This window comes from Astatotilapia calliptera, chromosome 14 (assembly GCF_964374335.1).
Source record: "Astatotilapia calliptera chromosome 14, fAstCal68.1, whole genome shotgun sequence".
Lineage (NCBI taxonomy): Eukaryota > Metazoa > Chordata > Actinopteri > Cichliformes > Cichlidae > Astatotilapia > Astatotilapia calliptera.
The window spans coordinates 34,539,899-34,564,424 of NC_137435.1; the positions used below are offsets into that span (position 1 = coordinate 34,539,899).

Genomic DNA, 24,526 nt, shown 5'->3' on the forward strand with positions numbered 1-24,526 from the left:
CAATGCATTTCAGATTATTTGGGGTTAAAAAAAATGCATGAAATGATCTCCATAAACATGCACGCATGTAAACAAGCCCAAGTCTCCCTGGAGAAGTTCTGAGTGTCAGACTTTAAACTCAGTGAGGAACAGAGCTGCAGCCTACCTAACCGATGAACTCGTTTAGCTCATTAAGCTTTTAGCACAGAACTCCCCACCCATTACAGTCCAGATGCTCCCCTCTCTTTCACACCAAAACAACACAATGAAGAAACGATGTGTGTGTGTGTGTGTGTGTGTGTGTGTGTGTGTTTTTGCAAATTGTGAATGTGAAAGCAGCAGAAGGAGAGGGCAGGAAAGCACAAAAGTGCGTACTGTCTGTTCATTATGGTGCCAACTGTTGCAACAAAGACTCCCGCTGGAAGAGCAGAGTCAGAAGGCTGTTAGTTCAGTTTAGAGCTGCGGTGCTGGAACAGACTCACTTGACCCACTTTAATGTCATTGGATATGTCGTGTTTACAGTTCTACAGCAGCGGTGTTGAGAAGGAAGAACAGATCATTGGGATTTCTTTTGAGGGAGCCTTTTCACGTCCCTTATCTAAAACAGTGGAAATGGAAATGCAGCGTAGTTAAAATGCTGCAACGGACAGATCTGCTCTTATAAATGTCTACCAGGCACACAATCCTTCTTAATCTTTGTGCCCATCTCGTGTCCATCCGTGAGTGAATGCAGCAATGGTCAAAGGACACAGACTGTATATAAAAGATGGACATCACCACCTGAAACTTTGTTCTGTGCATTAAGTCCCTTCCATTGGTGGACGACCTCTCTCTCTCCTTTTTTGGTTACTAAACTTCAAAGACAGGAAGTCTCGGAGCCATAATCACAGACTGTATATAAAAGATGGACAGTCACAGCGCCACTGGGGTTACTGCAAAGCCTCATTTTGGGAGTTTTGATCTGAGCATTCTACACTGACATCTCAGCTCTTTGAAACCAGTTGCCCTTAAAGCAAAACCTGATTTAATGGCCTTCTTAACACTAATGATCATAATTTATGAATCAAAATTCTTTGTTCAATAATAGAGAACGCTAAAGTCATCAGAAAAGCGTTACTAAAGATCAAGTAAGATGAAAAGTTGTTTTTTCCCCATAGATTTTCTCTTTGAAGCCACAAGATTTACCCCCTGCTGGCCATCAGAAACAATTCAGGTTTAAGGATCGTTGTCAGACCCTGAAAACTCTGTCTTTCATGTGCAGTAATTGGATTTTTATGCCAATCCCTCCTTAGAGTGACCTGTTGTGACCCTACCACAGAGAAAACAATTTTCCATGTTTTTCTGTTTAAACCAGATGCTGTCAGATTACATTAATACTGTTAATGAAATCTGTTTTTCTATAATGCTATAAGTACTAGAGCTTCAGTTCACTCTGGCTCTTGTGTTGAAGTTGCTAGTAGAGACAAACAAAAATATGTGTATTTGTTTAATTCAGAAAACCTATGTTAATATGGATTATAAAAAGTTTCTTTCTTCCACGAGAGGCTATTAATATGAAGTAGACTGTGATTGTTTGGATTTTAGAACAGAAGCGTGCATAGGACAGGAGGTGAGTGTTCTTAGAAGACCTCTCCGCTGACCAAAAGGGGTTTGGACAAAGCAGCATGAAGCCTATAACTCTCAGAGCTTTAAAAAGATTTGGGACAGACTGAACCATATTGAACACCGTAGTGGCATCGCTGTGTGTATGCCTCCCCACTGGGAGTATTAGTCAAAGACAAAAACAACACTCCAGGTGCCTTCCAGCTGCTGCTGAAGGGAGGAAAGAGAGCAGACAGCAAAGAAGCGCAGCTGCAGAAATTAAAGAAGACAGAAAAAAGAAAGAAGTCTGCAACAAATCGCCATGTTTGTTAAAATCTCATTTATTCATCACTGATATACAAAAACAATGTTTGTTTTTTTCGGTGCGAAAAATAGCTCTGGATCTTGTTCAGCTCGGTCTGGTTTGGCCCTCGGGGGTTTGCCGTAGTGGAGGCCTCCAGTATTTACAGTCCCTTAGGAGTGGATAAAAGATTACCCTCATCAGCTGATGGGGGATTGGGGTCTTATCAAAGCCTCTCAGACTGAAGGAGAGGACAGAGGGGCTTATAATAAAACTTTCCCAGGAGCCTGTTTTATCAGGGAAAATCTGGGGTAGGCGCTTATATGTCAGTGGCAGCTAATGTTTAAGGTAAAGGTTTCCCAAAAACCAAATAAGGTGTAAAACCCATTTTCCTTTTAAGACCTAAAGGTGTGAACAGTTTAATATTTCAACACAGATTCTAGTGAGCTTTCATGGCAGCTTCTGGGAAACCTTTGCTTTAAACCATTATTTTGTCTCCAAAGCAAAATGTCCATTATTCTCATGCCTAATGTTACAGCAGTCACCTTTAACCAGGCATCAACATCCACAGGTCACTGGTGAATCATGTAGGGTTAGGTTAACATCCACCTCTTTTAAAGCTTATTGCCTGTTTGAAACACCCAAATGCAAACGTTTTTTTTTTAGAAAACACTGTAGTGGCAATTCCTCAATGCCTCATTTGAAATGGAACTTTTTAACTTTTACTTTTTTTTAGCATGTGGCTAAAACGAAACCAAACTCAAACATAGATAAGTCCCCGGTGACTCAGTGCATGTTAAAAAGTTAACCGCTCCACAGTGGCATCATGGTACATGAACATGGAAGATTCTGGATTTTTGTGTCGGTTTCAGGATTGTTACAACCCCCTAATTCCATCGTCGCTTCATCACACAGTAGCTCCCGTGTGAGAGTAGCTTCTCTGCCTACACATACATGTTTTTACACTTTTCAGGTTTCTTTACAAAAATAAGGTTATACCGCATTCACGCCATTGATTCAAACTGGGTTACAAAGTGAGATGAACCACTGTTATTGCACAAATTGATTAACCACAAATAGATCAACCATAAAAAAAACAAAACACAAAATGAGGAGGGGAGAAAAAAGAAAAGTACTACTTGTACTCTGATTAGCACTGGCTAATAAATATGCATGTAGCTGGGCCTGGGTCCGCCTGCTAGCAAAATGAGATGAAACGCAGTGAAAATGTCGGCGGAAACAAGGAAGGCTGCGGCAGGAGCTGGAATAATGAAAATCGATGAAAAGCACAAACAAATGAAAAGAACCAAATCAGTGGATGTCGGTCACTTGTCCCCCCCCCCACCCGGGTGAGCTGTAATGGGGGTGTTGGGGAAGGTTCCATGGAGATAAGTGCACTCGCATGCTCTGAAACCTCACCCACCCCACTCCCATACTGTATTTGCGTGTCTGTTTGTGTGTACAGAGCAGGTTCTCTGGTTGTGTACACGCACACACCCGCACACCCCCCCCAAGTATCGATTGCTTATTCCCGCTGTTAAAGAAGAGGAGGCACTTGTGAAATGAACATGTCAACAGTGGACCGCATGCTTCCACATTAACGTCTCATGGCTTCGTGATTACATTTCTTTCATTTTTCTCGCCATCGGGAGTCCCCCAGTTAGTGTTATTTGCATTTTACAAAAAAAGGACAAAAAAGTCTATAATAATACAAATATATTCAACATCACGTTAAAATTTGCATTAGAAAAAAGGAAAAAAAACAAAAAGAAACTTTAACTTTAAAAATCAACATAATGCGACAAATATAAAACAAGCCCCAAATTTCCTTCCAACAAGTCATGACTGGTTAAGACATTCAATAATGATTTTATATTACAGGAATGAAATTAAATATATTAATCTTTAAGTAAAAATGTGCTAACCCAAAAACCCCCCCCCCATCCTGGGTTAAAATCAGGGGCTGAATAAAGCTCGCTGGATGAGTGGAAGATGCCATCGAAGAGAACAAAAATCACAGGCACATGATGGCAAACCTCATTCACTCCATCCATATTCATTCCTGTCAAGCTTTTGACTTTTTTTGGGTTTTTTTGGTACGTTATGTTCATAGAAAACTCCCCCCCACATGCACTCTCTCTCATGCAAAGGCATGCTGCTATGTCACTGTGTGCGTTTTCAATTCATGGGGGGGTTGGGTGCAGCAAGACAAGACACGACCCGATAAACTAAAATCCATGCAACACATCGCACACAGAAGTGAACTTGGAGGGATATGCGTGTGAGTGCATTTTTAAGGCATTCAGGGCCAATTCTGCAGGAAGTAGTGTCAGTAAAAAAAAAAAAAAAAGGAGCATGTCTTTAAAAGATGTGTTTGTCAGTAGTCAAAAATAAGTAACAAATATAGGGAAAAGATGGTTAGACGCTAGGCAAACCAGATCAGTGTTTTACTGTTGATGAGCAGCCGAGCCTGGAGCATTATGGCAGACATGAATTATTAAACTCAAAGTACTTTATCGTTATCTGTCATGACAGAAACCCCACTGCAGTTAAAACATTGACGCATCAGGTTTCTGGTTTAACACGAGGTGTGATCAAACTAACTCGTTTTAAAGTTCGGCAGGTCTCAAGTCAATGAACCATCTTCTTGGGCATGGTAATCTATATGAATTGAACATGGTCCAGTGGTGCCCGAGAAGATAACCTTGAAGTTGAGATCAGCCAAATTTGAATCAGGTAAGCTGACGAGTACTCGGAAGTTTCTCCAGTGGTGATGAAGTTGGTGATGGGACTGGTAAATTAACTGGAATGAATGATTAAACTAAATCTGTGAATGCTCTCTGCTGGTCACTTATAGATTTTCTTTAATGCTTTCTAATAAATAATGTTACTACTAATGTTGGTCATGGTTCCCACATGCCCGCACGTCATCATTGGGCACTCTTGCACTGTGCGCCTCACCCTGTGAACCACCCCGCCATTTATCTGTTGGGGTTATGTCTCTGATACAAACTTACATGGCACTCAAAGGCAGATTGATGAGAGAGCACAGAGCAGCTGGTTAGGTAATGACGGCTTCATTCTTTCAGCCATCCATTTGCTCCATGCTCTTCCTCCCTCCCTCACTTGCTTCCTGCCCTCTCCATCCGCCCCAACCCTCTCTAGAACACTTATTAAAAGCTATATTTAGATAAGCAGAAAACCTTGACTCGCCGAGTGCATCGCCGTTAAAATGTTGGTGTGTGTTTCTATGTGCGTGTGAAGGCTGCGGCTACAGCATGAAAGGACGTTATGAAAAGGGCTACAGGTGCCTCAGTCGCTGCCAACAGGCAAGTCTGCTTGCATAGGCTCTGCTCTCAACCTGACCATTAAGACTCGAAGTGAAGAGGTAAAGAGGGGCAATGGAAATAAGAAAACACAGAAAAGCTAAGGCATCTCTCCCCTTATGAGTCCACTACTGGACAAACTGCAGTGTAATTTATAAAGAAATGGCCAATTCCAGTCAAACCCAGACCACCTGATCATTCAGATAAATGAGGAAAACAAAGTCTAACATGTGTTCTTGAGACGTAATAATTAAAAAGAAAAAACCTGTAGGATATAGTCGTTTTGCTACCTCCCTCTTCATGCGCACATCCATTGTCTCATTTCACTCACACACGCTTTCAAAAGACACATGCACACATTACAGTAGCCTTCCTTGTCACCACTGCTGAATTTCTCTACCTTAAGTGGAAGACTCATTCAAAGGATTACATCTGCAGGTTGAAACTTTGATCCCAAATCAAAAGACACACAAGCTAAACAAAGTCTGCTAAAAAAAAAAAAAAAAAAGAGAGGAAAAAAAAAAAAGAAACAATCCCTTTTCATTTTAACCCAGTCTCGGTAACCCTAATCCACACTGGCTCTGCTGTGGGTTCCCAAGGGTAAATGGAGAGCAGGGCACAGGTTTTGTTCCACTCCTCTGGTGGAGTGTCTCTCTGGGTCAGTGCAAGGCTCCTGGAGAAAGCACTGGGTGGTCCGGGAAGAACGGAAGTTAGCGGAGAAGGAGGGAGAGGAGCAGATGAGGCGAGAGATGAAGAGGAAGCTGGCCTGTTGATCCTGAGCCCTGAGGATTTTTGCATGTTTGTAGCTTTGAGTGATTAAAAACCTCAATGCTTCATCTTCCTCCTCCTCCTCTTCTTCCTCATCACCTTTTCCCTTACTGGGACTTCTCTTCGGACTCGGAGGGGGTGCTTTCGCGTGGCAGCGACATGCTCTTGTGGCGGTCCCACAGCTTGTGGAGCTCGGTGGTTTCGTTCTCGCTGCTGCTTGTGCCGCTGTCCCGGAAACTGGCCAGAGGGGGGCGCACCTTTACACCTTTCACAGTCACTGAGCCCTCAATTGCTTTACGGAGCTGGTTGAAGAAAGATAAGGTAGTTAGAATGGAAGCAGGAAGTGTGTGTGACCAGAACTTCACAGCGCAATTTAAGGCTCCCAGTTTCAACAATCTGGACAGCACTACTATACTCAATTCAACAGCAATTTTATTATTTATCAGCAGGTCATCACTATAGTCCTGTAAGGAGACTTTAGTATATCATAAAGTAAAGATCCTTAAACATTAGAGAGCCATACCAAAAGTGGCAACAGTGGGGAGAAAGAAACCTCTGGCAGCTGAGTTGAGGGAAAATCAATTTTCAAAAAACAAACAAACAAAAAAAAAAGGGGAATGTCCAACTCAGTAGTACACAAACAATTTCTAAATTGTAACAGTAAGAAATATGTCAAAAGAAGCGTGCAGAATTTTATATGATTGTAGCATTAAGGAATTGTATCATACATCAAAATTCATACACCATCACCCTCATTACAAGAACTTTATATAATGTGTTGCTTTCTACTGTACCAGTACAGTAATACACTGAAAAACACATTTTTAATAATAATTTTATATCAATATATTTTAACTTTTCTATGCTAATTAAACATCCTCAATAAAAGCAAAATATATCACTTGGGTTTAAATTCTCTCTTTTTAAAAACAAAAAAAAAAGATTTGGAAACCTTTAAAATCCTTTAAAAAATATATCAATTTCTTTCAAGGATTACTTTGTGGGAGAATAGTGTACATTAAAGATACACTCTTTGGGTTTGGTGTTTAGGTCCCCCCTCCCTCCCACTGTTATCATTAGACTGTGCTGAATATAGCTTTAAATTTTGACCACAGTGGTCTTGCTCTACACTGCAAGATTATATCAGTACTTCTGATGGAAAGGTTGTTTCCTATTTTGGACTGAAATCTCGTTTCCAAAGTGTAATAAAGGGAAAGGCACTGTTTTTGTCCGCTAGAGTGGGATTTTCACGGCACATTCTGCACCACATCTCTGTGCGTTCATCATTTGTTTGAAGCCAGCTCACCTCCTGCAAACACTTTTCCGAGAATACGCACTTCTTTTGTGGTTCGGACTCCTTCTGACATTTCTTTGGAGGTGGAGGAACACCACAGTAATTGCTTAAAGGAGCTTCTTCGACATCTTTAAGAGTTCTAAACAAATGTCTGTCCTCCTCCAGAAAATCTTATGTACGTAAACGCGCGTTGCAACTTCTTATCTGGTGCACATTTTTTATTTTGACAGCGCATGCGCACCTGCGGACCACTTATGTGCACCCCTGATTATAATGCTTGCCACATTCACAGCAGTAATTGACAAAAATGCTTCTGCAGTCACAAATCTTCAGGAAAACATTGTATTACATAAAACCAATGATTGTCAGAGACTATTTTAGGTATTACCTGAGAGGTCTTTATCTGGTCAAACAAAATGGCACTAACAAAAAGTTGGATAAGGCAGAGAAAGAAATGGCTCTACAACTTATAATATATATATATACATATATATATATATATATATATATATATATATATATATATATATATATATATATATATATATATATATATATATATATATATATATATATATATATATATATATATATATATATACACACACACACGTATATGTATATATACACACACACACGTATATGTATATATACACACACACGTATATGTATATATACACACACACGTATATGTATATATACATATATATATATACATACACACACACACACACACACACGTATACATGCATACATACATATATGTATTTTACATTTATATTTTTAATATTTCATGTTGTTGTTTGCAACAACAGACAGATATTTTGCACATATTAATTTAATTGAAAACGTACATTACAATATCCTTTTAAATTTATTTATATGCCAAAGTTTTGACCTTGTGTATCTGAAGTTCATTAATATTCTAAATCCTGCTCTATGCTTCACACTGTACAGAATAACTGTGATTAAACTCAACCAGTACCTAAAAGGTTATCAGTAGTAGGTTTAAAAAAAAAAACAAACAGGTTTCCTGTTATATAGGAATCATAGTGTTTAACATCCTCTATTATTTATTATTGGTGTTATTAGCAAAATTATGGATGTGATTTGGGTGCTACAGGTCACGTGGCAGCATTGAAAAGAGTCCTGTACGTGTGTTCTGGATCTGAAATAAAACTATGAAACGCACTGACGTCCCTGAAATAGTTGTTATTGTAGCAGAGACGCTGTGATGTAACCATGTGTTTGTGTGACAGACAGGCAGAATGGGAAGGCTGGTACACAGAACAAAAAATCCTAAATGTCAGGGACAGGCAAGCAGCACTGCACTTAGCAACAATCCTCTCTCCACTTCCTGGCCAATTCACAAAGAGTGAAGCGTTTTCAGTTGTTTATGAGGCAGGAGAGATGGAAAGAGAGGGAGCAGGAGAGGCGGCAGAGAACAGACAGAATGACAATAGATAGAGACAGCAATATTAAGCAGCCTTTAGTCTGTCACAGTACATAACAGACAGCAGGAGGAGGAATCATTAATGATGACTGAATGTCATCATTTGTGTGTGTACAGCACGGTGACAGCACTCCTGATGATATTGACAGTGCCTTTACAGTTATTAAAAGCGGTGAACAAACCATCTGTGGAAATGACGACAGTCATGACTTTTCACATGACGCTGGGTGTCAAAGAAATGAACAGAAAAAATGGATTCTAATGTATTTTAAGTTCAGAAGGGATGAAACCATGAAATTAAATCCAAGGGTTTTTCATCTATTGATAACTCTGTTGTCACACCTTCCCCTCAGGTTAAGAGCCCAGGTGTCATCCTGCAAGGAGTTTACTTCACCGAAACAATCTGGAAATTTCATTAAAATTCAATAAACTATCATCTTGTCTTTATTTTTAGTTAGCACATACCGTAAACACTTAAAGCTGTAAGCTAATGATAGTTGTATAAGAGCAGATGCTGCTGGTGCAATAAGCTGTATGTTTTACGTCCAATGGATGCATGATCTGATTAGTCGACTAATCGCAAAAATAATCGGTGACTAGTCGACTATCAAAATAATCGTTTGTGGCAGCCCTATTCTCCATACATACTCACCTCTGTCTGTTCCATGTGCTCGCCTGACTGCCACGGGTCTCAGAGCTTTTAGCTGTCCTGCGCCAAGACTTTGGAATCTACTTCCACCAGATCTCCACACTACAAATTCTCTTTCTACTTTTAAATCAGGTCTGAAAACCCATCTGTTCAGAACTCATGCTGTCACTATAACTTGGTCTTTTGTTACCTGATTAGTTTTATAGTTTCATTTTATTTGTTTACTTTGTTTGTGTATATGCTTTTTTTTTTTGCTATATTAATGTAAGGTGACCCTGGAGGTCTTTAAAGGTTTCTATAAATAAAATGTATTATTATTACTATTATTATTATTACTATTATTATTATTATTATTACTATTATTACTATTATTATTATTATTATTACTATTATTATTACTATTATTATTACTATTATTATTATTGTCATCAAGCTAATAAAGCAATTAAAGCTGCACAGCATGAACATACGGCCCAAAGGGAAACTTGAAGAGACGCTTACTTCTTTAAGGGAAACCACCCCGATAAGGCGTCCAATGCTGGTGACGTAGGCGTGGTCGAGGCCAAGCAGGGAGAAGATGGTGTGGGTCTGCAGAAAAACAAAACAAAACAGGTGGAGCATTGTTAGTAGAAACCAGCTCTGCTGGCATCTTACTCAAAATAGAATATGACGCTCAGTTTGGGGAACGCACCACTGTTGACAATTATCAAACAATAATACCTGCATTCACACCGGATTCATTCAACTACTCAAATGTTCGGCTAAGTGGGATATTATCACTTTGGGAAATATAGGAGGGGGGCATGAGATGCTTAAAAATGGAAGTGGTAAAAACCTGCTTGTATCATAAGAACTAAGTAGTATCTAATGAAAACAACAGGAGGGAACAGATTAGACTGTAGATGGAAAATTCTTTATTAACTTGACTACAGAGCTATCAGGAAAGGTTCAAGGCAATGGTTTGGTACTGGCACACAAGGTACATGTGTCCCAGTACCACATTACTCTTGATTTGCAGTGGTTCCAGCTGTACGCAACTGAGCAGTAGATGCAAACGTGTTTTACAAACTTCACAGAGGTTTGCATACAACCTTTGCGATTATAACCTTTGTGGAGAGCTCAAAATATTCTTAGCAATTTTCCCCCTTTGAGAGCCAGGGGAGACCAATGCAGATCTATAAGGAGAGGATTTTATCAGACACGGCTCCCATGCTGAAGTTTGTAGTCTAGAACACGGATTTCTTAATTACTGAAAGTTGATTCAATAGTTGATTTTCAAACTTAAGTTTTTTTCTTGCACATTTGAGTTTAAGTCAAAATTTTGAGATGCTCAGATGAAAAATCTTAAGATAACGTCCCAAAACGTTGTCAGTTGTGGAAACAAGCTTCCATAAATGATAGATAATGGGTACAAACTGGTTGGACATTTTCTCTCTGTATCATTTATTGTTAGCACCTTGAGGTAACCATTGTTGTGTTATGGCACTATATAAATAAAACTGAATTGAAGTTATGATGCAGGATAAAAAAAAAAGTATTTAATAGTAAAATATAAAAGGTTTTCATTATTCTCTATTAGTATCATTATTCTTTCTACTTTGCTTTTCAACTTTAATATTCCATGAAATGTGTGGAGTTTGCATGTTCTCCCCGTGTTTGCGTGGGTTCTCTCCGGGTACTCCGGCTTCCTCCCACCGTCCAAAGACATGCAGCTTGTGGGGATAGGTTAATTGATTAATCCAAATTGTCACTAGGTGTGAATGTGCGAGTGAATGTGAGTGTGAATGGTTGTCTGTCCCTATGTGTTAGCCCTGCGACAGACTGGCGACCTGTCCAGGGTGTACCCCGCCTTTCGCCCTATGACAGCTGGGATAGGCTCCAGCACCCCCCGCGACCCTGAAAAGGATAAGCGGAAGCGAATGGATGGATGGATGTTGGTTTTATATGTTTCCATGATGCTATTTCGCTCTATTTACACACTCTGCCCTGTTAGTACTGTATTTGCTCAAGCAATGACTTGCTTTCCCCAAGGGGATCATTAAAATTTCATTGCATCTTATCTGCAGTACTAGAGTTACAGTGGAGGAGTGCGGCTGTGTGCAGATAAAAGCAAAGAGTGTGAGGTCAAAAAAACTTCAGTGAGTAGATGAGGAAGCGTGCAGGATTAATGCCAGCTGAACTTTTTGTACTAGGCCCTTTTAGCATTTAATGGAACTTTCTCCTAAGCCAGAAGGCCACTTGGGATGTTTGAAATGGATCCCAGTGTACCAGGTAAACAGAAGCTGTGCCAAGGAGAAGATTGTTTAATGTTTTCAGGCTGCGCCCGACGTAATGTAATATGTGAAAGTGCTTCCTCAAGATCAGCTCAATCCTACGTCAACCCATTCACTTCTATTTAAATTGTCGCTCACTGATTAAAAGTGCTGCAAATAGCATTTCGCAATCAATTGATCAACAGCAAAGTAATTTGATTAGAAGCCTCCAGCACGCCAAAAGAGTCACATCTGGTGTTCATCCTCTTTAATCAGAAGTGTAACCTGCTGCACAGCTGAACAGGAATCATGACAAATGTGGTCCCAACATGGCGAAGCTGCAAGAGTACTCAGGTAATACGGTCAACATTTGACCCACCAATGCCAATCAGTGTCATCTAATCCACTTATTGTCCCTTTTCAGAAAGTCATTTTAAAATCTTTTTTGTAGTTTGCGGCCAAAATAAAACATGACTTATTTTAATTATTGGAAATCTATTCAACAGCATTTTGTCCCAAAAACAACTTCTAATCGTTAAAAATGTCCACAAGATGTGTGATGATAGTAAGGACAGCAAATTCTTCAGTCTGGGACATTTTTTGTTAAAGTAAATTCGAGAGACAATAAACGATACGTTACAAACTGCAACACAGAAAGTCATCTGGCTATGCTGACTTATAGAATGAACTTTGGACATTAGTGCTGTCAAAAGATCAAGCCTCCAGTAAGTAGAGTTGGTGCTTTTTTGAGCAATTTCTTAATCAAACTATGAACACAGAGCAGGCTTCATAAGTTCCCTTCTTTCAAAAAAATGTTGAAATTCTGAATATTCTCACGCTTTGAGACCTGTAAACTGATACCTCAAATGAACTGACAGCGGACCAAATCCCAGGCAGTTGGAGACTTGAAGTCTATATTGTCATGTAAATATTCCAAGGAACAGTCCATTACAAAATGGCCAGCAGACAAACAACAGCAACAGTAAACAGCTTGGGATAAATGGAAGCCGGAGAGTGAATAACTTCACATATACACATACACACACACTTTCACGTCTGTGTACAGCATCAGCAGTGGCAGTGTTTAATATGCTGAAGGAGATTGTGCGTGGTATTGGCTTTTGGCAGTGAGCAGTGGAGGGAGGAGAGAGATAGATTGGTGCAGGATCCCTCTCTTAAATGTTTAAAGACTACTCACACAGAACCCAAAGGGTGTGTGTGTGTATGAGAAAGAGAGGGAGAGACAGAACGAGAGAGGCAACATTATGTATAGAGGACTTTAGGCACGGCCACAGCTGGTTTGTGTGTGGATGCTTTGTAAGAAGAGAGAATTTCCACACTGAAATGTGGGTTTGCTGGGTGTGCTGATGCTAGAGTAGGTTTTTTGTGTGTGTTTGTTCCTGTCTAGCTATATTTGTGAGGACCGAAATCTGCATTCTACTATACCTGTGAGAACCAACAGGCACTTGTGAGGACGCACACACCGGTCCTCACAAATTTGAAGGCCTTTTTGAGGCTCAAATGTGGTTTTAGTGTCAGGGTTACAATTAAGTTATGGTTAGGTTTAGGGTAAGGCATTCATTTTTAATGGTTAGGGTAAGGGTCTAGGGAAACCATTATGTCAATGAAGGTCCTCACTAAGATAGCTGAACGGGCTTGTGTGTGTGTGTGTGTGTGTGTGTGTGTGTGTGTGTGTGTGTGTGTGTGTGTGTGTGTGTGTGTGTGTGTGTGTGTGTGTGTGTGTGTGTGTGTGTGTTGCAGTATGTAAACGAAATCAATTCAAGTTCTTTACGCTGAGTCACTCGGTGGGGAAGAACTTTGGCGTGAGGAAGTAGAACCAAAATTGTAATAAAGTGCTTTTGTGTGTATCAGGAGAATGAAACTGGCCTCACATTGACTCCATATTTCATGAATCAGTACATAACTACGGAGCCCCTCTGATGACATGGTCCAAAAAATAAAAAAATTGTGGCCACAAAATACTACTTCGTGGGCACGAAATGGGTATAACGTGCCCACGAAATACTTATTTGTGGCCACGAAACACTTGACCGATAACCGTGATCCTTCCCAGGCCCTTGCAGTTGGTTCACAATAAAATCTATCCCGGCGTCCAGATCGTACTTGCGTTTATAAAACAACTGGGCTCTCAATATCCTGTTTAAATGTTTCTCTGTAATAATGGTTCCTTGCATTGCCAGGCTTTTCTAAATGCATTTGTAGCTCATTCCCAACCGTAAAATAAAACTCAATCATACTGTCTCTGTACATGGTGTATAGGTTTAGCCTACTCTTATGCCTATGGTTCTACGCAACTGTCCAGGAATTGTATCAATATGATGTGCGCACGTCATCTATTTCGTTGCCACAAATGTGTAATTCGTTGCCACGTTATACCTATTTCGTGCCCTCGAAATAGTATTTCGTGGCCACAAATAAGTATTTCGTTCGCACGTTATATTATTTCGAGGGCACGAAGTAGTATTTTGTGGCCACAATTTATTTATTTTTTGGACCATGTCATCAGAGAGACCATGCCAGAGACCATGTCATAACAGACATCAGGTCAGATTTTATGGTTTTCTGAAGTTATGGTCATTTTATAAAAAAATGTTTTGTAAATTGTCTATATTACATTTACTTTTACAAAAGCACTGAAATAAAGTCTGTTTCATAAAAATATTATGATGATAATGTGTCAGGTGTGAAAATGTAGCTGTCATTTTTAATCTGTTGTTTTGAATTTGATGCAATTTTTTACATATTATATATCATGATCATGAAACTTCCTCAACTGAAACTTATTTTTGCATTACAGATTCTGAATTTTTTTAATATGCAATAGAGGCATTATCTATATGCCATATGTGACAACTTGTGAAGCTAATTTTCCAGATCATAACTGAACACTGGATTGTATAAAGGCACCTTGTTTCAGTTTGTTCAGTCAAAAGTGGACTGTCCTGCGATCTGACCAACAAAAATGTGAATTGTAATCTAATTCAATGTTTCATATGCAAGACACAAACACAATAGAACATACAGGCAAAGCTAATTTCTTAATTTCTTTTGGGAACTATGGATGCGCCATGCTTTAGGGACAAGAGCTTCCTGTTAGCACACAGTTAAAAAGAAGCATCCATTTCTTTGTCTGAGGGTCATGTCTATAAAGAAGGCTGCATTAATGCTAGACAAAAGATCCGCCTGTGAAGTTTTACAATTCTCGTCTTATGTTAATCAGTCTTGAATGCTTTACTTTTGGAAGGCTTAAATACAAACTAACTGCCATTTACACACAACTTAAAAAAACGGGAAAAACAGTTTCCTAGTAGCAGGGATATTAGTTCCACACAGAGGCTGAACACAGTTATATCTACAAATCAGACCTTATGCAGTGACGTGCGCTCCACCAGCTGGAACGGGGCAGGGTCGATCTTGCAGTTGTTGAAGTTGACCTGCTCATCAAGCTGCCTCTCTTCCCACTCTGCGATCTGAAAGTCACATAGAGGATCAGTGAAAGTTTGCAGCACTATATGATTTTCACCAGCCTGTACACTACTGATCAGTTAATGAACTTTAGTGAACTTTATTATGTTAAGTTCAGATGACACAGGCTTGTTTTTAATTAACAATTAACTTTGACTATCTATATGTGAGTGACAGGCTAAAGTGTACAGTGTAATGTCTTTATATGCATTGTCAGTCACTAATCAGAAGGCAAAGTGTAAAATAATCCTTCCTGACAAATCACATTCCTCTAACAGACAATCGATGGACCAGGCACCACAATGAATGACTCTATAAATCATAACGAGGCCTACAACACCAGATGAAGGGAAAGGTGAGAGGCGAAAAAGGAAGGGAGACGTACAGAAGAAGCAGTGACATGGCAGATGTAGGAGAGGTGAACGATAAGTTGGGGAAGGTCTGGAGAGGCAAAGTGTGAGGAATGTGTGGCTGACAGAGAGGAAATGAGAGGTGCTGTTGATGGATGAATTATGAATGATGTCATATCCAAAAATATAAGACTCCAGGGTAATAGGCCCATCTGGGGATATTGAGAAAAGCTAGAAAGCCAAGACTGTCAGGCTGTGATGTCACCAAAGTGGAGGCTGAAGTTGCAGTCAGAAAAACATAGATTTCTAAGACCAACAAAACTAAATGCACTTGACAGCTCAACAGATTCAGTGCTGTCTGTGTAGTTATAGCCGAAGTTATACCACAGCATCTTCATTAAAAACATACTGTAGTTTACTGAGTCTAAAATCTCACGTGTCCTCGCATCACTAAAGGTTATTCCTCCCCTGAAAATAGTTTAAAAAAAAACAAACCCCAAAACATTATGCTAAACAGTACAATGTCCAAGTGTGGCAGAAAACTGAACCGCTTTCAAACTGAAAACAACATAGCATGGTGAGATTAACTAGCTAATCTCAAGGTGGGTTGAAATTGTCTGATGGCTTACGTTACAGTCTTCAACTTGTCTGATTGGCTAGCTTGTAAGAGCCACGCTCCTAAAAGTTAACCTGCCCATAGGTGTTGTGCAAGTGCAAGCTGCTTTGAAACCCACCTTCAGCCCAGCTTCTCTTTTGCATGTCATTTCTGAATTGATACATGTTAAATCTGTTTATTTAAACATTTATCAATGTTAAATCTTGCTCTGGTGTGTTATTGGTCTTGCTGCTCGTCAGGTTTTTATGTATCCACACGGAAGGGTGGTGAGGTCGCAGAACATATGCAGGCCTCCAAATATAACTTACTGCAAATAAAAGTAACAGAGACGGCACTAGTTCTGACTTAGATACATTTTGGTGACTCATTCGACAGTACTTAAGAGCTAAATTAACTGGGTGCTTTGGTATTGGAATGGGATTTGGACGGAGTTGGAATAAAATGCCTTTCCTTTACTTCACTTAGAATTAATTCTATCATCATTATTAAAGACTATTTAATGCTAATTTTGATAATACTTACTTTTTTTTTCACAGATGACTTTTAGGTCTATTCTGAAAGAGCTTTTAAACCATCCTGTGACCACCAGCATCTTTAAAGAGGACCTAATATATTCATTTCTAACCTTATTATTTTATTCTCTGATGCTATTGCTCTGCATGAATCACTTTCAAAGCTTCTCTCCCTTTAAGCCAACTTTCTCCTGATTGGCTACACTTTGCATCTAAGACTATATCTGAGGAGATAATAGGAATAGCCCCTCTCAATGACATCATAAAGACCCAAGAGTTTGAAACAGCATTTAGAGCAGTATGAAGGCTGAGCTTTGGGCCCACAGGGACTACTTGTACATATACTGACCTCATTTATAAAAACTTTGGCCATGGTAAATGTGAATACCCATTATTAGAATGGTATATATCAGGCAGGAAATGAGGAAAAGAATAACACGCTACCTTTAAAATTCAGGGAGCCTATGCAGGCAAGATGAGATAACCTGATGATATCACTATGACATAACCAGGGACTATTTTCCCATCTTGACAAACCTCCTCCTGTGTTTTCACTGGCTGTGTAGTACCCCTAATGAAGTGAAAAATTTTGCAGTGCCTCCATTTTTTAATTCGCCAAAACAACACGCTGATCTCTTACGCTCTGATTGCTCGGACTGGTTGTGCATCTTACCTCTCTAATGGTCATGTCATCTTCCACATCTCCATCATCCTGTAGATGAGAAGCAACAGAACAACAGTCAGTACAGAAAATAAAGCTAACCAGTGTACTTTGTACAGTCTGTATGCCACAAATACACAGGCAAACAAAAGTAAACGAATGGGTGACAAACAATGGACCTCGGTGGGTTATTACCTACATAAATATTCACTTGTACTTTTTAAGTGCGCCCCCTTCACTACATCTGTGCACAGAAGGCTAAATGACACATAATCGCCCATGCATCACATCATAAGTGTTGTACTGCGCCGCTGTCTCGAGACAGATGGACAGAAATGGGATGAATGACTAAAGGAGCGACTACAGTATATTTAATGAGTGCGGGGGATGTGATGTATGAGATGTCAGAGCAGATGATCATTATAATGATGGATTGGCGGCATGCTCAGAACTCACAGCTCTTAACTGACAGGCGGACGCAGCAGGCACGGTTTGACGAGCGGAAGTCAAACTAGCAACCCTGTGCTTTGCAGAGATAAACCAAAAACACTACAGAGGTCTGGCTGAGAGGAAACTTACAGCTGAGTGGAAGGGTGCACTACCACGGGGTGTGTAAGCATGTGTGTGTTTAGTTGTGTGCTTGAGTGCAGGTATTTACATTCACAGGACTGGACGCAGCGCAACATGTGTGTGTGAGAGAGAAAGAGAGACATAAAGAAAGGCAGGGGGAATGTGACCCGAGGGCTGATGGAAGCCCTGAGCTCATTTATCCTCATCACCATAGTGGCCGACCTGTCGGTAACCCTAGCAACTGTTGCCGTGGGGTAGAAAGAGGTGCCCTACTGTAGCATTATGCAAGCAGAGGCCAGACGTGCCTGGAGTTTATGAGACAAAACAAACACGTAGACGCAACTACAGCACTTCAGCTCCTCTGTCTCACTGATCATTCTGCTTGTCACACAACACAAGGGCGCTCTGAATGTCACCAAGACACACCGTTGTTCCAGGGGTCAAATGTAAAACACAGGAAGTTGGGGAGGTTTCTGCAGAGGGGGGTGGGTCTCTGCATAGGAAATAGGGGCTTTTAGATAGATTAGCTGCTCTACTAAGACCAAATCTCTGCAATTTTGCAGAAGTGTGTGTGTGTGTGTGTGTGTGTGTGTGTGTGTGTGTGTGTGTGTGTGTGTGTGTGTGTGTGTGTGTGTGTGTGTGTGTGTGTGAGAATGAAGTGGGAGGGTAAAGTTTTCGAGTCTCTGTGACACTGACAGTCAATTCAGAGAAACTGCGTGGGCATATTCAAATGAGAATTGAATGAGCATGTGAGTGCACAGAGACATATTGAGAGGCACTGAGCTCCAGAGTGCTGACAATGGGCTGATGAAACCATTATCGCCTGTTGTGCTGCAGGTTTGATCAAACAAAAAGTCAAAGGGTCTGTTGCCCTTTCACTTGCTCCTCCTACAGCAGTCATCTTTACTTTGAGTCAGTGGAACCATCCACAGGGCAGTGAAGAAATTTAAGTACATTTACTTTATTATCCAAAAGTTACAAAACAATACTTTGCCCCCAATGTCACAAATATTTATGAATCACAACAGCAATAACATGCTGATACTGACACTGCTAAAATCATGCTTCTGTCTTTCATGGCTTTAGAGTAAAACTATTCACCTCTGAGCATTTGACCATAACCTCCTAGGACCCGAACTCTTCCACAGCATGCATTTTTAATTTCTCTTTGATATTTGGGCATATTGGGGCCCGATGAATATAAAAACAAAGAATTACCAGATTATTATTTTATTTTACCTTATTTTTGTTTTTAAGAAAAATAAGAGCCACATATGAGGATATTCGTTTAAAATTTTGATAGAAGTGTCTTGGGCAAGACACTTCACCCGTTGCCTACTGGTGGTGGTCAGAGGGCCCGGTGGCGCCAGTGTCCGGCAGCCTCGCCTCTGTCAGTGCGCCCCAGGGTGGCTGTGGCTACAATGTAGCTTGCCATCACCAGTGTGTGAATGTGTGTGTGAATGGGTGGATGACTGGATATGTAAAGCGCTTTGGGGTCCTTAGGGACTAGTAAAGCGCTATATAAATACAGGCCATTTACCAAAATGTGATGTCCACATATGTGGACGCCAGGTCCTAGGAGGTTAAAGAATTCATTCACTTTCTGTGTGTCTGGAACACCACGGCCATGTGCTGCCTGGCTGTTGAGTTTTCTTGGACTTAACCACCAGCTCATCAGAGCAGAATCATGCAGAACACAAAGGACCAAATAACTACACATAACAAATATTGGGGACATCTATTTATGTTTTGTAGGTCTGAAAGGAAAAATATCAGCTGATAATGACAGAAATATTGGTATTGTTCATAAAAATCCTGTATCCCTTGGATTCCATTTAACATTATATCCAGAAAACCTGTAACCAAGAAGAAGCTTTGTACAGGTGACGTCTACTCACCCATTTAAAATTTCATATTGAGGCTCAAGGTAGTGCTGGTGCGTTGCGTATACTTTTTGTAAGTTTTCACTGCATAAGGTTTGATATTAAAGTAAATTACAGCCCTTACTGTTGAAAACAATCATCCAGTGCTTGCATTAGCAATGTCAATCAATTCCCTAGTTTTATCTAGATATTTTATTGTTTGACTTCAAGAAAAACAAAATGGCCAAAAATACAAAACTTGAGGTGCTAAAAATGGTGACTAAGGCCATCTTTTTTTATACAGTCTGAGGCTCAGATCTCATGAGATGTGGTCAAGTCATTGCAATGTTCATTTTTGTTGTTTATACTTTTGCGGGCTCCAAATCAAATTTCAGCTTGTTGCTTTCAGGTAAGATTAAAATGTTACCTGAAAGCACTGTAGTGGGTCTCTGGTCTTTGGACTGGGGTTTTAAATAGGGCCCTGCTGCTCTCTGTCCTCTGAATGGCTGTTACAACTGGTGCAGTGATTATAAAAGGTGCCATAAAGTTTTATGGGCTGTGTTTATACTCAGTATAGTGTTGTATGCTCTTTCTCCAACTACACAGCACTGAATGGCACGATAGGGAAACATTGCAAATATAGTTGCTTGAAAGACTTTAACATAGTTTCAAAGTAACATCATTAATGGTTTCATTCAACTACAGTGGAACAATAACGAAACTGTGGAGTGACACATTGTTACGACTGCTGGTTAAAGTTGTGAAAAAGGGGATGAGTAAATCTTTTTAATATTGTGACTAAAACCAGCACTAAGTTCTCCACACTGAACCTCTGATATCAAACATCAAATCAGTTCACCCTCAAAACAAATTACAGCCAGCATGTCACACTCATTTTCTCTAGATAAGTTCACCCTCTCTGCAGTGTTGTCTGAAATTATTCAGGAAATGAAAACTTCATCCTGTCCCCAGAATATTCTTCCTATCAGATACCTGAAGGACAATTTTAATGGAGTCAGTGTCTTTGTAATACAAAGAACTTGCTGCTATTGAACCCATTCTGAAAGGACTAACACTTGACCCTGATGACTTTAATAATTTCTGCCCCGTTTCAAATTTTTACAAAAGAATGTGCCCCGTACTGTAATCTGTGTCTGTTTTAGACAGACAACCATTTCAGGCAGACAGAGATCATTACAAAAGTGAGAATGTTCATTCCACCCAGAACAAAAATTTCAAGACAGATTTGTTCAGCACTATCAGCCAAACTCATCACTGGTCTTAGTCCTTTAGACTTAACCTTGTGTTTAATGAAGTTAATCATTCTGTCTTCTTGGACTCTCTTTGGGACCAGGCCTGAGTTCAGCTTCTAATAAAAGGTTTTCTCTGATGTCTGTATACATATAATTCCTGTTACACACTGGTTGCCACTCTTTTAGTAGCCAATAATCCTCTTCTTTCATGTCATTTCAGTCAGATTAGATTGGACCAGCGATTCATAAATCAAAAGATTTGTTTTCAAGTCCTTACTAGCTTCTTGTAACAACTAGTTGGTACGAGACTGTTTAAAACTAGCGTCTTTATGTGAACTAAATCTACATTGCTTTTACATTTTTTTAAATTGTTTTAGTAATAAGTGTAGTTGTTTATGGCTTTTTTTGGTGCGTAGGCACACAAGTCACATCAAACATGTGGAGCTGCCTGCTGTGAGTTAAGGAGTAGGTGAAAGTAGTTTTGATTTCAGGATTTGCTAATTTTTGTATGCTTTTCTATAGTTATTGTTACAGACTTGCTGTCTACCGCTCTGCTCTTGTATTTACTGTTTAATTAATATTCTATTTCAGCCCAGTTCATTTTTCTTTTGAAAGTTATTGTTTTCTATGAATAAATGCAAAGCTAGGACTACTGTACATTTAAAAGCTATTAACAAATTACAGAATTAAATTAAAAAACTGGGATGACTTTCACTTGTTTAGAAATACATAAATAGGGAGATATATTGCAAGAAGTAGCATTTATACATTATAAAATACATGAGAACTATCCAATTAGAGCAGGGCGATATGACCAAAAATATTTATCACGATATACATTTGAAAATTTGCGATAACGATATAACTGACGATATAATTGACACTAGACAAAATACTTTACAACTCCACAACTTTATTAGTGCAAAAAACCCCCAAAAACCATCAATGTATTTTCACTAAAACAAGCAGCTGTTTTTTTTATGTCCATTAAAGTTATATAAAAATTCAAGAGTGCAAATGCAAATTCCTCGCTGACAGTTTAACCAAAAGGCATTTCCAGTGGAAATTGGCCGACATATCCTCAGCATAACCATGTATAATACCCACAAAACTTAAAAACAGGTTATACACACACAATACGGTAATATTATGTTGAAGCACAGTACGTATCACTCCGTGAAGCTCCTGACTACAGTAGCTGTAATGCTCCAACAATCCATCAAGCGGTGCGGCTTCGTAGCTTAGCAAAATCGTACTAAAACATTTGACAGATTTCTGCGCACCGTGTACCACATAAAAACGTTTCGAGGTCAGTAAACACAACCAGAATTCATACATAAGGCACACGGGATTATAAGGGGCACTGTCGACAGAAAAATCAAAGGATTGATTTTAAGTGTGCCGTATTTTCCAAACAACACGGTAATAACGACGGCCCGCTAGCATGCTCTACCAAAAATAGTGCTTTGATGTGTATGTGACGGACGAAAGCTAAACCAGTTCCACACCACTGAAGTTGCAGCATTTTTACAAACCAATTCTGGTTCATCCGATTCATTCAACGATCCGCTTTCGCCCTTCTCATTCTCCGTCGCCATACTTTTTCCGCCATGTGCGTATGAAAACAAAGGCACTGCACATGTGCGTTTTACCCATATTCTATCGCGATATTTCATTTTCTTATCATTGCCGAACACTATACCGGTATTACAGTGAACGGTATGATATGGCCCAGCCCTATATCCAATGATGCTATCCTAATGTCAAGAAAAAACAGAGAACATATAGCCAGTGTTACTGGTATTTCTGGAAGAGTATGTCTGTGTTTTTGTTAAGGCAGTTCGTGAATTACCTTATCTACAAAAATTTGAAAGATAATTTCAAAATCAAGTGTCATTTCAGATGATCGCCTTGTTCTGTGTAAATATCAATCTGGTAGAAAGTACTAAATGGGAAGCATCAATTTAGAGTTCTGAACAATAAGAAGAACATAACTGCATCATCTTTTATAATGAAACATCCCCAAGTTTTGTGCAGCTGGATGCCAGTAACACTGTGATGCATGTAATTGGTCTGGGCACTTGGAGGCTCAAGATGTCACAGCATCTTAGATCATTATCTCCCAGCATCACTGATAATTGTGAAATTTTCGAGTTATTTGTCATAATAATGTTGGATAAACATGTCAAACAACTAGTGAAATCCTGATTTTTTCCCCCGCCCGCGAGCTTGATAAAACTGCTGACATCAAACGATTCCTCCAATCAGTCGCAGGTTTCTTTGCATCCATTTATATATTGCAAGTGCAGACAGTTTGCTGTTTGGTTTTGTCTTCTGTCACCATCATCATTTTCTCTAATTGTTTTCAAAGGTAGCAGCTGGTGTTATGTGCACATATTAGAACAGAAAAGTAGGTTCTGACTAGTTTCCTCATTTTTGGCTGTCCCCGGCTGCCTCGTTTCCACTCATTCTCCCAGACTGAAGCAGTGGAGTGTGAACAGTCAAATAGCTAGTCAGAATTCAGTTTAGGATAGAGGACTCATTACACACATGCACACACAGAACAGTCTTAGGGCAACAGGGAGTGAAGACAAGCATTTTGAAACAACTTGTCTTTCCTGTCCTGATTGATGTACATTTATGCACACTGCCATGTAGGTAAATGTCAAGAAAGAAAGCAGCACACATGTTGGTTGAGAAACTTGGGTAAGAAAGCAGAAAGAAATAAAGACAGAAAAGTGACGGGTCAAAAAATTATCCCACTGGCATCATAAATAAAGCATGGTAGCATTACGAAGGCACAAGAGTTGGGGTGGGAATGATGAGAAAAACAGCGAGAGGAGACAGAGAGACTAGGCGGCATCATTTCTCTGAAACAGACTACTGATGTCATTTACCCTGCATCAATATTTCACCGCCTAGATAGAAGGAGGAGGGGAGCGGGTGGTGAGGGGAGGTGCGGAGAGATAACAGAGATACGACAATGGGAGGAGGGCTTTTGGAGAAGTCACAGAGCTGGACAAAGAGTGTGAAATGGAGGTGCGAAGATAAAACTGTAGCCAGAAACGACAAGTGGAAGAAGTGTGAGAGAGAGGAGCTGTTGCAAGGGGAGAAGTAATAAACTGATCTCTCTTCTGCCATGGGGGCGTAATGCAGAAGTAATAGGAGAGGGAACAACAATTGGCTAAATTTGTTTGTCCACATTCCTGCTCGGCCCCGCAGAGCCTCGGCAGACTGAGAGCAGCGCTGCGATCAGCAAAGCCCTCTGCCATGTGCATGTATACACTGTTGAATGTTAATAACTCCTGATGACAGGGAAAACAAGCCTGCGGGCCTAGTTAAATGCTCACACTTGTGTGTGTGCAACAGGGGTTCATAACTAATTGGTTCACTGCAAGACAATAATGACCAACATGCTTCTAGGCTCACTTAACACATCCAAAACTTCACTGCACTAATAATGCACCATCTGTCTCTCCACTGACCATGCAGTATGCTCCTCATGGGTGCACTCAACAAATCATTGGACTTTATTAAGTTACATCAGGCAGTGGCAGATGAGGACCATTGGAAGCTTGACTGGTCTTCACGAGAAATTAAACACTTAAAAGTA

General features: G+C 39.9%; 1 protein-coding gene across 2 annotated transcripts in view; it reads right to left on the reverse strand.

Annotated features, from left to right (window-relative positions):
* Positions 1–1,881: 1,881 nt before the first annotated feature.
* The window catches only part of LOC113036314 (chloride channel protein 2), a 184,075-nt gene continuing 161,430 nt past the window's right edge, over positions 1,882–24,526 (reverse strand). For both annotated transcript variants that reach the window (XM_026192578.2, XM_080288596.1), the window contains 4 exons: positions 17,241–17,279; positions 14,990–15,094; positions 9,853–9,939; positions 1,882–6,257 (listed from right to left, as the gene is read on the reverse strand). In XM_026192578.2, the coding sequence (XP_026048363.1) occupies positions 6,063–6,257; positions 9,853–9,939; positions 14,990–15,094; positions 17,241–17,279 (426 nt within the window). In that variant the 3' untranslated portion in view covers positions 1,882–6,062. The remainder of the gene's footprint in view (positions 6,258–9,852; positions 9,940–14,989; positions 15,095–17,240; positions 17,280–24,526) is intronic.